This window comes from Physeter macrocephalus, chromosome 15 (genome assembly GCF_002837175.3).
Source record: "Physeter macrocephalus isolate SW-GA chromosome 15, ASM283717v5, whole genome shotgun sequence".
Lineage (NCBI taxonomy): Eukaryota > Metazoa > Chordata > Mammalia > Artiodactyla > Physeteridae > Physeter > Physeter macrocephalus.
In genome coordinates, this window is record NC_041228.1 from 18,354,647 (window position 1) to 18,371,188 (window position 16,542).

General features: G+C 37.6%; 1 protein-coding gene across 1 annotated transcript in view; it reads right to left on the reverse strand.

Annotated features, from left to right (window-relative positions):
- Positions 1-16,542, reverse strand: part of COL14A1 (collagen type XIV alpha 1 chain) — a 265,739-nt gene that overhangs the window by 205,417 nt on the left and 43,780 nt on the right. The window contains exons 4-5 of the mRNA XM_024129388.3: positions 5,887-6,030; positions 1,688-1,777 (exon numbers count right to left, since the gene is read on the reverse strand). Coding sequence (XP_023985156.1) covers positions 1,688-1,777; positions 5,887-6,030 — 234 coding nt within the window. The remainder of the gene's footprint in view (positions 1-1,687; positions 1,778-5,886; positions 6,031-16,542) is intronic.

Sequence of the window (16,542 nt, forward strand, 5' to 3'; positions counted from 1 at the left end):
ACAAAATCTCTGTATGTTTAGAAATTAAATAATATATTTCTAAATAACTTGTGGATCAAAATAGAAAGTCTAGTAGAAATTAGAAATTATATAGCATGAGCTACATAAAAATAATACTACATATCAAAATCTATGTGATACAGCTAAAGCAGTATTTGGATATTTGTAGCCTTAAAAAATGCATATAATAGAAAAGAAGAAATACTGAAAATTAATGAGATAAGCATTCAACTCAGGAAGTTAGAAAAAGAAAAACATAATAAGGAAAGAATATTATATATAAAAACATATAAAATAATAAGATACCATAGACAAGATGAACAAGGTTGAAGATATGCACACATTATAATTGAATAATTCAATATCTAGGTGTATATGCTAGAGAAATTCTACCACAGTACAGAAGGCAACATAAATAATAATACTTATAGCAATTTTTTAATAGCAATTTTGTAATAGCAAAATACTGGGAACATCAGAGTAGAAGAGTTAAATATATTGGGTTATATTTATCCAATGGAATTCTACACAACAAAGATGAATAAATTGCCTCACATAAGTCAACATGGATAATTCAAAAAATCTAAAGCTGCAAAGTATACATAGATTTTGATTAAATGTATACAAAATTTAAGATATGAATTCATAATGAAAATATGGTTTCAGGATTCATATATTTATGTAGTAAAATAATAAAGACACATATTGGAATGATAAACACTGAATTCAAATACTGGCAGCCTCTTAGAAGGGGAGGAAAAGGAATATGCAGGGATATATAGGGAGTTCTGACTGTGCTGTTTATATTTATCTTCTTAACTGGATAAAGTTGTTTATTACTTATTTTTATACTTTTTATATGCCTGATATATTTAATAAATCATAATAATATAGTTAATATAAATATAAAATTATAAATTATTAGAAGAAATAAGAAAACTTTGAAACTGAGAATTTCAAATATTGGAAAGAGTGTAAGTTTTAAGAATAAATTATTGAAAAAATTGTGTCAGTTTGGTAGACTATCAAAATTGTAAAATCTGCATATCCTTTAACCCTGCAATTTCATTTTTAGAAGTATGTAGTTTTTGCAATGTGTTTGTAAAGTTTTAAAATTAAACAGCGAGATGAAGAAGGAAGGAGATGAAGAAGGAAGAAAGGTAGGTAGGTCACGAGACTATGGGGGGCCTTGAAAGTCTTGATAAGGATCTGGTCTCCATCCTAAGAGCAGTGGAAAGCCATTGAAGGGGTTTTAAGGTGTGCGGGGCGGGGGGGTGGTACGTGGAGCGTAGAGTCGGATTTGTTTTGCAAAGATCACTCTAACTTCTGGGCAGAGAACAAATTGAGATCTTGTTAAATAATTCTGCACACCAGGAAAGAAAGGGGAGCTTAGCGGAGTATTGGCAGTAGACATGGAAAGAAATGAACAGATTCTGTCAGTATTTCAATAGAAAATAAATTCACTAGAACTTAGTGATGTATTAAATATGGAAAAGTAAGGGAGAGGGAAGTGTTGACAGTTACTATGTGTGAGGAAGGAAGGAGGGAATGAGGTGGGGCTGAGGGAGATTTTCTTATTAGAACTATACTCCTCTGACGGGACCAACGGCCGAGGACGTATGTATTGCCTGTGTTCTTAAGACAACTCAATCCCCCAAATAAGCAAATTAAAAAAAAAAAATCTGACCTTCTTCTGGTACAGATGGTTTATTCTCATTTCCTTTGTCCAAAACCTTGACTCTGGGTTTTGGTTCCTTTCTTTTTTCTAAATCTTTAACTGGAAAAAAAGTAAAAATACAGCAACATGTTAGGTTAAAGTCTAAAAGAAAATATTCAATGAATTTTTTCTAAAACCCTTGCAAGTATTGAAAGTTTTAAGTAGAAATTAGCTCCATGGTAGAATCTCATTTCAGAAGATTGGAGCTGCTATTTTTTTCAATTTTGTCATGGGAATGTGTGGAAATCACAGAATTACTTTGGTAGAGTATTCACTAAGGGCAGATGTATCAAATAAATTTAACCCTTCATAATTGTTATAAAATCACAAGATTGGCCCCATTTCAGACATGAGGGAATGAAGGACCAACAGGCTAAGGAGCTAAGACTTATCTCATAAAACCAGAAAGTGTTGGCACAGGATTCAAGCCACGTCTTCAGATTTCTGGAAGGCCTGTGAGCTGGCCCCTGTTCTAGAAAGATCTTAGCCATGAATATACTCATTTGGAGTTGGTCTATTTGCAATAGAAGATAGGGAACTCCATAATAATTTCCTTTCAAACTTAAAAAAAAGGTTTCCCTACTAATAAATAGTAGTATTTCTTCATTACTTTCATTATGAAATATTCAGGGACCCAGAATGACGCTTGGTCCTTTAATACATTCATTCCTATGTACTCCAATAGCTTTACTTTTCACTCCACAGCAGTTTCCCTGCTATTGCTTGGCTGAAGCTGTCCTGAGTCATCGCTAAATGGCAGTGGTATCTGCACAAATAAAATACCCTGTGAAAAGGAGGAAGTGATCTCATGGCAAAATATTTCATTTAATTATTGCATTCACTTCATGGAAATCTGCAAACTTATTGGAGGGTTGGCTCTGTAGGGTAAGCAATGATTTCCTCTGAACCATCCTTCTTGCCTTCTTAGGGTATTAGTCCATGAATCCTGTCTTTACCATCTCTTCCTCCTCCTCCTCTTCTTTTTACTGGCTTCCACCCCTTTGCGAAAAGGGTTTGAGACTTGCCATTTGCCAAGGCCGGGTTGCTCTAGTTCTATGATTCCTTTATAGAAACCTTCCTTGGCTTTCTGGTACTTAGAGATTAAATTCCATGATTAAAAACAATAATAAATACAAGATGCCTTAATCCTGCTATTTCCACTGATCTTCTCATTTTCTAAATCCATTTTTTAGACCACATCTTCTGACGTCTTTATAAGGCTTGGCCACTTTGGAACACCTCTTCCTTTAAATCCTTTTCTTTCTCAGTTTTTAAAAAAGCATTATCCTGGCTGTTCTCATATTCCTCTGACCCCTCCTTTACATTCTCACTCTTTGGATCATTTTACTGCTTCCATTCCTGAAACACAGTCATAAACTACATTTGCCTTGCATCCCTGTACACCCCGCCTACAATTTTATCATCCCACAGTTTTAATTCTCACCCTTCCGTAGATAATTTCCAAATCTACATCTTCAACCCCACCCACACATAGGCCATGACCTCAAATTGCTTTCATTCTGTAAAAGAAAATAAGTCTGCAACTCTAGTGTGAGGAAAGTTGTGCTAAAAGTAGAAATACATCTGGGAAAGAATAATTGCAGAGGTGGAGACTCTGGGAAACTTCACCAGGAAGGGGACATTTGGGCCAAACTTTAATAAATGAGCAAGATTTTGCAGGCAGAGATTAGCAAAATATAGTTCCAAAGAGAAAAATAGTGGCCAAAAATAAAGTTTGCCAAAATAGGGCCAAAATCCATTCTACAGATGAACAAGAAAAAAACAAACAAACAAACAAAACAGTCACTTTGAATTGGGCCACTAGGTCACATACAAGATGTAACACATGTCACGCCAAGCTTCTGTCCTCCTCACGCAGGAGGCAAAATCAATTAGAAAACAGACTGTCAAGAGTAAAGTAGTATTAATCACAGCAACAAAAGCAACCATGCCCCTACTATGTGCTGACATGAGTTAATCCACACAATAATAGGCACAAACCATCACCCCATTTGCCCATGAGGTAAGTGAGGCTAGAAGTTAAGTTGCTTGGCCAAATACACACACCAGATTTGGAATCGTAACAGTTCAGACATGCCTTTCTGCCTTCAAAATCCAAAGATTGTTCCTTATGTTTCCCTGTGTTGAAGATGGACTTTTGAAAAATTCAAATCCCTACACTAACTGCGAACCTATATCCACAGGATTTGTCTAGATCATTATTTTCCTGGATCCAAGCATGAAAGGTTTCCAGGGAGGGGAGACCAGGCTTTAGCTCCATCTCACAGGGAGCAAAAACATAACTGAAATGCAAAATGGAAAAGGAAACCATCCAAACAAAGTTATTTTAATTTCATTCTTATAAAGTGTTATTTGGGAAGAACGAAGACCTCTATCCTGCCAATAAAAATAACATAGCTAAAAAATATATATGCGTCCATATAAGTTATCTAACTAACAAGTTGGACTGTTTCACTAAGATTATGTCAGCAGAGCTAAGCAAACTGAAAACAAATGCATTTCCTTTTAAATGTTTTGAGTAAATAGCTGTTGGCAAAGTTTTAAGGCTACCTGTGTTTCTTATGCTGCTAGTCGGTGGAATATTTGCAATAATCAATCACACAAAAGCTTAAGACTAAAGTGAAATGAATTGTTTCTCCTTGTCCTTTTTACTGCTTCTCACAAACTTTAAGGAAAGTTATTTCCCTTACTCATGTAGGAATGCCAGAGGCCAGAAACTGAAGCACAGTGCCAATAAAATGAGACAGAAGGCTGATTTATATTGAAAATAACATAAAACCCTTTCCCAGAGCTTCCAGACACTGTGAATCTCAAAAGAATGTAACATTTAAAACATCTGTATGTCCTGCTGACAGGTGGATTCACCAAATGTTTCTTTGTTCAGAAGTTTCAAGAGGCAGCGGGTTAACAAAGTTGGTTTTTTTTTTTAATTTAAGAAAAATCACAAAATGTGTCTCATAAAACATTACCTAGAAGAGAAAGATAAAAAGGAAGGGAGGGATAGAAAAATCCAGATAGAACATTGCTGTATATAGAGTTCTAGAACCCACAGCCTCCCCGATTTGTGGATTAACCCTTTAAAAAGCTATTGTTATTTGAAATGATGTGTAGGATTTACTTCAAAATAATATGAGAGAGGGGAGTATGGGGGTATAAATGAAACAAGTGTGACCATGAATGGTTAATTGTTGAAGCAACTGAAAGATATTTAGGGGTTTATTTTATGAATCTGCTGATTTTTTAAGTTATGTTTAAAATTGTCCTTAATAATGAGTTGGGTTTTTTAAAGAGTCTACCTTAACAGTGAAGTAACACAGAAAGTTAACCAGGACAGACCTCTTCTGTTTGTATTCCTGATACACAAAACTCTGCCCTCCAATTAGATAGGTCACCTCCAGGAAGAGGGAGTTGCTGTAGTCTCTGGTCACTAGAATATAAGGTCCATGGGGGCAGGGATTTGTCATATTCCCAGGGCCTAGAATAGGGCCTCACACTTAGTAGCCATGCAATATACACTTGTTAAGTGAAAAAAAAAAAAAAAAAAAAAAGAATGAGTTAATGAATAAATATTTCCTGAAAGGCAAAAGAATCAGGGTCTTTGTGAACAACTTTTAAATTCAACATAAGGAAAAGATTTCTAATGGAACAGCACAGACATGGATGGGGCTGCCTCAGAGCTTCCTCTCCTGCTTAGAATGTCTCTGTATGTCAAGTCTTTGCCCAACTTACTATTTGAGAACTGGCTCAAATATGAAGACACTCCCATACATTCTCTTCCTAGACCATTATGGGGGCAGAGAGAGAACCTCCCTTCACAGAATCCTGAAAGTATTTATTGAGCAGCTATTATGTGCTGGGTAGATGAGATGTCTACATAAGGCTCAGTGGGCAGTGTCAGGGAGAGCATTTAAGAACTGAAACCTTTTTAAAGGATAAGTAGGATCACCATGAAATGGGTAAAGGAAGGGACAGAGAATATTACAGATAAAAGGAACTCACAGAAGATTATACTAAATGTCTTTTAAGATCTTTTCAAATCTAAACAATCTAGGATTTTAACCTATTAGCAATACAATATTTACCACAGACTCAAACTCAGAGCTGGGACAGAGTCCCATGGCAGCACTTTATGATCTGTAAATACATACTTCTGAATTGACCTTGGGCTGGCTTGCTTTCTTTGTCTTTATTGTATGCTATAATTTGAACTGTGTAATTCTGGTCTGGCATAAGACCTTGAATAATCGCTTTAGTTGCAGTGTTCTGGAGATTCAATTGATTGGTTTTTCCACCTATAATAAAACAGAAACATAAATCAGTTCTAAGAAGTGGGTTAACTGTGTACATTAAGAAATTTTATTAACCAGAAATCAAGGTTTTAAAGGTGAAGACATTCAAAAATATGTATAATGCTATTACATAATACTAATTTTAGTACACTTTTCATTCTCATTTTCAGTTATACTCTTTGCATTAGACAAACAGTTGTCTAAATTAGATAAAAACACATTTGCAAATATCTTTCATCACAACACACTGTTGCTTTTTATTTTTAACATCTTTATGGGAGTATAATTGCTTTACAATGGTGTGTTAGTTTCTGCTTTATAATGAAGTGAATCAGCTATATAGATACATATATCCCCATATCTCTTCCCTCTTGTGTCTCCCTCCCTCCCACTCTCCCTATCCCACCCCTCTAGGTGGTCACAAAGCACTGAGCTGATCTCCCTGTGCTATGTGACTGCTTCCCACTAGCTGTTTTACATTTGGTAGTGTATATATGTCCATGCCACTCTCTCACTTCATCCCAGCTTACCCTTCTGCCTCCCCATGTCCTCAAGTCCATTCTCTAGTAGGTCTACGTCTTTATTCCTGTCCTGCTCCTAGGTTCTTCATGACCTTTTTTTTTTTTAATTCCATATATATGTGTTAGCATACAGTATTTGTTTTTCTCTTTCGGACTTACTTCACTCTGTATGACAGACCCTAGGTCCATCCACCTCACTACAAATAACTCAATTTCATTTCTTTTTATGGCTGAGTAATATTCCATTGTAAATATGTGCCACATCTTCTTTATCCATTCATCTGTTGATGGACACTTAGGTTGCTCCATGTCCTGGCTATTGTAAGTAGAGCTGCAGTGAACATTGTGGTACATGACTCTTTTTGAATTATTGTTCATAGTGGCTGTATCAATTTACATTCCTACCAGCAGTGCAAGAGTGTTCCCTTTTCTCCACACCCTCTCCAGCATTTATTGTTTCTAGATTTTTTGATGATGGCCATTCTGACTGGTGTGAGATGATATCTCATTGTAGTTTTGATTTGCATTTCTCTAATGATAGTGATGTTGAGCATCCTTTCATGTGTTTGTTGACAATCTGTATATCTTCTTAGGAGAAATGTCTTTTTAGGTCTTCTGCCCATTTTTGGATTGGGTTGTTTGTTTTTTTGATATTGAGCTGCATGAGTTGCTTGTAAATTTTGGAGATTAATCCTTTGTCAGTTGCTTCATTTGCAAATATTTTCTCCCATTCTAGGGGTTGTCTTTTCATCTAGTTTATGTTTTCCTTTGCTGTGCAAAGTTTTAAGTTTCATTAGGTCCCATTTGTTTATTTTTGTTTTTATTTCCATTTCTCTAGGAGGTGGGTCAAAAGGAATCTTGCTGTGACTTATGTCATAGAGTGTTCTGCCTATGTTTAACTCACACTGTTGCTTTTATACACTAGGGAAAGCCATAGCATGAGATTAGAAGACAGTATGCCCTCAACATCAGATATACTCTTCAAGGAAAGAGCGTCACTTAAAAGTGAAGGAAAAGGTATGGGTAGACTGTGATTATCTACACTGGAATTCTCCCTATGGCCTCTCTAAAGTGAGTCAAAGCATCCTTGAAGCATTAGCAATTTAATTACCTTAAAACTGGGCATCTCTGTCTTGGGATGTTAAAGAAACCACTCATTGCCTGGCTACTTAAAAGTTACCTTGGCTCTGGAAAAAATTTCAAACCCCCACTGTCTCTCCATCAAATTAGACTGACATCTAAATCTTTGCTGAAAATGCTATTTGATTCAATGCTCAACTTTTATGCAATGTTCCCAATATACCTTTCTTCTCTAATTTCTGGCAGTAATCACTGTGTCTGAGAAAAGGGAAATTAATTTAAAACTTCTGTCCCTCTAGCAGGAACAGCAAGTAAGTTCTGATATTTGCTGAAGTAATCACGCATAACACAGATTACAACATATTAGGTTGGCCCAAAAGTTCATTTGGGTTTTTCCGTGCGAGCTTATGGAAAATCCCGAATGAACTTTTTGGCCAACCCAATACTTTAACCATATTCTAGTAAAATTGATTAAGTCTGAAAAATGATGCTCCTATTATCTATGCTACCAGCTACCGGAAGGCAGAACTGAGCCTTTCTCTAGCCAAAACCCACCTCCCTAAATTCATTTATATCCAAGATGCTAAGTTTGGTTTCAGAAACTTGTATCATTTAAAACTCAACTACTACAAAGTGCACAAAACGAATCTTTCATAATGTGTGTTTCACTTAAAAAAAATTCCTTACAAAAACTGTGTATTAGAATTCCTCATTGAGAGGCAGAGAATGTATTATTTTAAAGGCTTTGAGAATCCTGTAATTAAAAAAAAGCTTTAAACTCTGCTTAAAACAGCAATCCTCAAATTTACTTGACCATTAAACCATTTGATAGTATAATAGCTATTAGCATCCTGTTGAACACCATGGAAAATGCTTTGGGAAAGACTGGTATAAACAGTACTTGAAACACATCTCGTAGTGCAAAAGGACATACAAACATTGTGTCTAGATTTATTAACTACTTTTATTTACTCTGTTTATTTTATGCTTGATCAAGATGATACCAGAGTGTCAAGAATGTTTTATTGGCTTTGGCCACTGCAGTAAGGACATAGGGTCACCACAGAATAAACCCAGTTTTCATGGAGAAATCATCTGCTTTCATCCTCAATTTTTATTTGTCATTGGAGGTGTTTAAGCAAGAGCTGGAGGTCTACTTTTGACGGGTGCTGTAGCAGAGATTGAAGGATGAGGCCAAGGTTTGGTTCAAAGATCACCCAAGTCACTTCTAAGGTTATAATCCCTCAGTGACACCTGCTTGGGGTACTTAACCGTTCGGTGTTATCAGCAAATAATCAAAAAAGTGAACACACTAATTACCTGGAGGGATAATAATTACGTTCAAGACATAGGGAATTCTTAGAGGTAGCACAACTTACTAACTTATATTTTGACCTTTAGCATCACAATAATGTTCAAAAACATCTTAAATTTCCCATGATGGCTTATTTTATTTTTTTTTTGAATTTTATTTTATTTATTTTTTTGTACAGCAGGTTCTTATTAGTTATCCATTTTATACATATTAGTGTATACATGTCAATCCCAGTCTCCCAGTTCATACCACCACCACCACCACCCCAGCCACTTTCCCCGCTTGGTGTCCATACGCTTGTTCTCTACATCTGTGTCTCAATTTCTGCCCTGCAAACCGGTTCATCTGTACCATTTTTCTAGGTTCCACATAAATGCGTTAATGTACAATATTTGTTTTTCTCTTTCTGACTTACTTCACTCTGTATGACAGTCTCTAGATCCAACCACGTCTCCACAAATGACCCAACTTTGTTCCTTTTTATGGTTGAGTAATATTCCATTCTATATATGTACCACATCTTCTTTATCCATTCATCTGTCAATGGGCATTTAGGTTGCTTCCATGATATGGATACTGTCAAAAATGCTGCAATGAACATTGGGGTGCATGTGTCTTTTTGAATTATGGTTTTCTCTGGGTATATGCCCAGTACTGGGATTGCTGGGTTATATGGTAATTCTATTTTTAATTTTTTAAGGAACCTCCATACTGTTCTCCATGGTGGCTGTATTAACTTACATTCCCACCAACAGTGCAAGAAGGTTCCCTTTCCTCCACATCGTCTCCAGCATTTGCTGTTTGTAGATTTTCTGAGGATGCCCATTCTAACTGGTGTGAGGTGATACCTCATTGTAGTTTTGATTTACATTTCTCTAATAATTAGTGATGTTGAGTAGCTTTTCATGTGCTTCTTGGCCATCTGTATGTCTTCTTTGGAGAAATGTCTATTTAGGTCTTCTGCCCATTTTTGGATTGGATTGTTTGTTTTTTTAATATTGAGCTGCATGACCAGTTTATATATTTTAGAGGTTAATCCTTTTTCCATTGATTCATTTGCAAATATTTTCTCCCATTCTGAGAGTCGTCTCTTGGTCTTATTTGCAGTTTCCTCTACTTTGCAAAATTTTTAGGTTTCATTAGGTCCCATTCGTTTATTTTTGTTTTTATTTCCATTACTCTAGGAAGTGGATCAAAAAATATCTTGCTATGATTTATGTAAAAGAGTGTTTTTCCTGTGTTTGCCTCTATGAGTTTTAGAGTGTCCGGTATTACATTTAGGTCGCTACTCCATTTTGAGTTTATTTTTGTGTATGGTGTTAGGGAATGTTCTAATTTCATTCTTTTACATGTAGCTGTCCAGGTTCCCCAGCACCACTTACTGAAGAGACTGTCTTTTCTCCATTGTATATCCTTGCCTCCTTTGTCATAGATTAGTTGACCATAGGTGCATGGGTTTATCTTTGGGCTTTCTATCCTGTTCCATTGATCTATATTTCTGTTTTTTGTGCCATTACCAAATTGTCTTCATTACTGTAGCTTTGTAGTATGGTCTGAAGTCAGGAAGTCTGCTTCCTCCAGCTCCGTGTTTTTTGCTCAAGACTTCTTTTGCACTTCTGGGAGCTTCAAGATGGCGGAAGAGTAAGAAATGGAGATCACCTTCCTCTCCACAAATACATCAGAAATACATCTACACATGGAACAGCTCCTAAAGAACACATACCGAATGCTGGCAGAAGACCTCAGACCTCCCAAAAGGCAAGAAAATCCCCAAGTACCTGGGTAGGGCAAAAGAAAAAAGAAAAAAACAGAGACAAAAGAATAGGGATGGGACCTGCACCACTGGGAGGGAACTGTGAAGGAGGAAAGGTTTCCACACACTAGAAAGCCCCTTCGCGGGCAGAGTGCGGGTGGGGGAGGGGGGAAACTCTGGAGCCACGGAGGAGAGCGCAGCAACAGGGGTGCGGAGGCCACAGTGGAGAGATTCCCGCACAGAGGATCGGTGCTGACCAGCACTCACCAGCCCGAGAGGCTTGTCTGCTCACCTGCTGGGGTGGGCGGGGGCTGGGACCTGAGGCTCGGGCTTTGGTCGGATCCCAGGGAGACGACTGGAATTGGCTACATGAACACAGCCTGAAAGGACTAGTGCGCCACAGCTAGCCGGGAGGGAGTCCGGGAAAAAGTCTGGACCTGCCAAAGAGGCAAGAGACTTTTTCTTCCCTATTTGTTTCCTGGTGCATGAGGAGAGGGGATTAAGAGTGCCGCTTAAAGGAGCTACAGAGAGGGCGCAAGCCGCGGCTATCAGCGTGGAGCACAGAGACAGGCATGGGATGCTAAGGCTGCTGCTGCAGCCACCAAGAAGCCTGTGTGCAAGCAAAGGTCACTGTCCACACCTCCCCTCCCGGGAGCCTGTGCAGCCCGCCACTGCCAGGATCCTGGGACCAGGGACAACTTCCCGAGGAGAACACATGGCACACCTCAGGCTGTTGCAACGTCATGCCGGCCTCTGCTGCCACAGGCTCGCCCTGCATCCGTACCCCTACCTCCCCCCAGACTGAGTGAGCCAGAGCTCCCGAATCAGCTGCTCCTTTAACCCCGTCCTATCTCAGCGAAGTACAGACGCCCTCAGGTGACCTACACACGCAGAGGCGGGTCCAATTGAAAGCTGAACCCCGGGAGCTGTGCGAACAAAGAAGACAAAGGGAAATTTCTCCGAGCAGCCTCAGGAGCAGCAGATTAAATCGGCACAATCAACTTGATGTACCCTGCATCGGTGGAATACCTGAATAGACAACGAATCATCCCAAATTGAAGAGGTGGACTTTAGGAGCAAAAATATATATATTTTTTTTACCTTTTTCTCTTTTTATGAGTGTGTATGTGTATTTTTCTGTGTGTGATTTTGTCTGTATGGCTTTGCTTTTAATATTTGTCCTAGGGTTCTGTCCGTCCGTTTTTGTTTTTGTATTTTTTTACTCTTTAAAATTTTTTTCTTAATAATTATTTTTTATTTTATATTTTAATACCTTTATTTTACTTTACATTATTTTATTTTATCTTATATTATCTTCTTTCTTTCTATTTTTTCTCCCTTTTATTCTGAGCCATGTGGATGAAAGGCTATTGGTGCTCCAGCCAGGCGTCACGGCTGTGCCTCTGAGATGGGAGAGCCAACTTCAGGACTGGTCCACAAGAGTCCTCCCAGCTCCATGTAATATCAAAAGGCGAAAATCTCCCAGAGATCTCCATCTCAACACCAAGACCCAGCTTCACTCAACAACCAGCAAGCTACAGTGCAGGACACCCTATGCCAAACAACTAGCAAGACAGGAACACAAAACCATCCATTAGCAGAGATGATGCCTAAAATCATAATAAGGCCAGAAACACCCCCCAAAACACCACCAGACGTGGACCTGTCCACCAGAAAGACAAGGTCCAGCCTCATCCACCAGAACACAGGCACTAGTCCCCTCCACCAGGAAGCCTACACAACCCACTAAACCAACCTTAGCCACTGGGGACAGACATCAAAAACAACGGGAACTACGAACCTGCAGCCTACGAAAAGGAGACCCCAAATGCAGTAAGTTAAGCAAAATGAGAAGACAGAAAAGCACACAGCAAATGAAGGAGCAATGTAAAAACCCACCAGACATAACAAATGAAGAGCAAATAGGCAGTCTACCTGAAAAAGAATTCAGAATAATGATACTAAAGATAATCCAAAATCTTGGAAATAGAACAGACAAAATACAAGAAACATTTAACAAGGACCTAGGAGAACTAAAGAGCAAACAAACAGTGATGAACAAGACAATAAATGAAATTAAAATTTCTCTAAAAGGGATCAATAGGAGATAACTGAGGCAGAAGACGAATAAGTGACCTGGAAGATAAAATAGTGGACATAACTACTGCAGAGCAGAATAAAGAAAAAAGAATGAAAACAACTGAGGAGAGTCTCAGAGACCTCTGGGACAACATTAAATGCAGCAACATTTGAATTATAGCGGTCCCAGAAGAAGAAGAGAAAAAAAAAGGGACTGAGAAAATATTTGGAGGTTATAGTTGAAAACTTCCCAAATATGAGAAAGGAAATAGTCAATCAACTCCAGGAAGCACAGAGAGTCCATACAGGATAAATCCAAGGAGAAACACACCAAGACACATATTAAACAAACTATCAAAAATTAAATACAAAGAAAAAAATTAAAAGCAGCAAGGGAAAAACAACAAATAACACACAAGGGAATCCCCATAAGGTTAACAGCTGATCTTTAAGCAGAAACTCTGCAAGGCAGAAGGGAGTGTCAAGACATATTTAAAGTGATGAAGGAGAAACACCTACAACCAAAATTACTCTACCCAGCAAGGATCTCATTCAGATTCAATGGAGAAATTAAAACCTTTACACACAAGCAAAAGCTAAAATAATTCAGCACCACCAAACTGGCTTTACAACAAATGCTAAAGGAACTTCTCTAGGCAGGAAACACAAGAAAAGGAAAAGACCTACAATAAAAAACCCGAAACAATTAAGAAAAGGGGAATAGGAACATACATAATGATAATTACCTTAAATGTAAATGGATTAAATACTCCAACCAAAAGACACAGACTGGCTGAATGGATACAAAAACAAGACCCGTATATATGCTGTCTACAAGAGACCCACCTCAGACCTAGGGACACATACAGACTGAAAGTGAGGGGATGGAAAAAGATATTCCATGCAAATGGAAACCAAAAGAAACCTGGAGTAGCAATTCTCATATCAGACAAAATAGACTTTAAAATAAAGACTATTACAAGAGACAAGAAGGACACTATGTAACGATCAAGGGATCTATCCAAGAAGAAGATATAACAATTGTAAATATTTATTCACCCAACATACGAGCACCTCAATACATAAGGCATATAATAACAGCCATAAAAGGGGAAATAGACAGTAACACAATCATAGTAGAGAACTTTAACACCCCACTTTCAGCAATGGACAGCTCACCCAAAATGAATATAAATAAGGAAACACAAGCTTTAAATGATACATTAAACAAGATGGACTTAATTGATATTTATAGGACATTCCATCCAAAAATGACAGAATACACATTCTTCTCAAGTGCTCATGGAACATTCTCCAGGATAGAGCATATCTTGGGTCATAAATCAAGCATTGGTACATTTAAGAAAATTGAAATCATAACAAGTATCTTTTCCGACCACAACGCTATGACACTAGATATCAATTACAGGAAATAATTGGTAAAAAATACAAGCACATGGAGGCTAAACAATACACTACTTAATAACCAAGAGGTCACTGAAATAATCAAAGAGGAAATAAAAAAATACCTAGACACAAATGAAAATGAAAACACAACGAACCACAACCTATGGGATGCAGCAAAAGCAGTTCTAAGACGGAAGTTTACAGCAATAAAATCCTACCTCAAGAAACAAGAAACATCTCAAATAAACAACCTAACCTTACACCTAAAGCAATTAGAGAAAGAAGAACAAAAAAATACCCTAAAGTTAGAAGAAGGAAAGAAATCTTAAAGATCAGATCAGAAATAAATGAAAAAGAAATGACAGAAACGACAGCAAAGATCAATAAAACTAAAAGCTGTTACTTGGAGAAAATAAACAAAATTGATAAATCATTAGCCAGACTCATCAAGAAAAAAGGGGAGAAGACTCAAATCAATAGAATTAGAAATAAAAAAGAGAAGTAACAACTGACACTGCAGAAATACAAAGGATCATGGGAGATTACTACGAGCAACTATATGCCAATAATATGGACAAGTTGGAAGAAATGGACAAATTCTTAGAAATGCACAACCTTCTGAGACTGAACCAGGAAGAAACAGAAAATATGAACAGACCAATCACAAGCACTGAAATTGAAACTGTGATTAAAAATAGCGCAGGGAGGGCTTCCCTGGTGGCACAGTGGTTGAGAGTCCACTTGCCGATGCAGGGGACATGGGTTCGTGCCCCGGTTGGGAGGATCCCACATGTCATGGAGTGGCTGGGCCCGTGAGCCATGGCCCCTGCGCCTGCGTGTCTGGAGCCTCTTCTCCACAACTGGAGAGGACACAACGGTGAGAGGCCCGCGTACGGCAAAAAAAAAAAAAAAAAAAAAGCACAGGGAGATGAGCACAGGGCTTTTTGACCACCTAGAGAGGTGGGATAGGGAGGGTGCAAGGGAGACACAAAAATGAGGGGATATGGGGATATATATATACATATAGCTGATGCACTGTTATACAGCAGAAACTAACAAAACATTGTAAAGCAATTATACTCCAATAAAGATGTTAAAAAAAAAATCTTCCAGCAAACAAAAGCCCAGTACCAGATGGCTTCACAGGCAAATTCTATAAAGCATTTAGAGAAGAGGTAAACACCCTTACTTCTCAAACTCTTCCAAAATATAGCAGAGGGAGGAACACTCCCAAACTCATTCTACGAGGCCACCATCACCCTGATAACAAAACCAGACAAAGATGTCACAAAGAAGGAAAACTAGAGGACAATATCACTGATGAACATAGATGTAAAAATCCTCAACAAAAACTAGCAAACAGAATCCAACAGCACATTAAAGGGATCATACACAATGATCAAGTGGGGTTAATCCCAAGAATGCAAGGATACTTCAATATATGCAAATCAATCAATTTTTTACCCCATATTAACAAATTGAAGGAGAAAAACCATATGATCATCTCAATCGATGCAGAGAAAACTTTTGACAAAATTCAACACCCATTTATGATAAAAACCCTGCAGAAAGTAGGCATAGAGGGAACTTTCCTCCACATAATAAAGGTCACATATGACAAACCAACAGCCAACATCATCCTCAATGGTGAAAACCTTAAACCATTTCCACTAAGATCAGGAACAAGACAAGTTTGCCTACTCTCACCACTATTATTCAACATAGTTTTGGAAGTCCTAGCCACAGCAATCAGAGAAGAAAAAGAAATAAAAGGAATCCAAATGGGAAAATAAAAAGTAAAGCTGTCACTGTTTGCAGTTAACATGATACTATACATAGAGAATCCTAAAGAAGCTACCAAAAAACTACTAGAGCTAATCAATGAATTTGGTAAAGTAGCAGGATACAAAATTAATGCACAGGAATCTCTAGCATTCCTATACACTAATGATGAAAAATCTGAAAGAGAAATGAAGCAAACACTCCCATTTACCACTGCAACAAAAAGAATAAAATATCTAGGAATAAACCTACCAAAAGAGACAAAAGACATGTATGCAGAAAATCATAAGACACTGATTAAAGAAATTAAAGATTATACAAATAGATGTAGAGATATACCATGTTCTTGGATTGGAAGAATCAACATTGTGAAAATGACTCTACTACCCAAAGCAATCTACACATTAAATGCAATCCCTATCAAATTACCACTGGCATTTTTCACAGAACTAGAACAAAAAATTTCACAATTTGTATGGAAACGCAAAAGACCCTAAATAGCCAAAGCAATCTTGAGAAAGAAAAATGGAGCTGGAGGAATCAGGCTCCCTGACTTCAGACTATACTACAAAGCTACA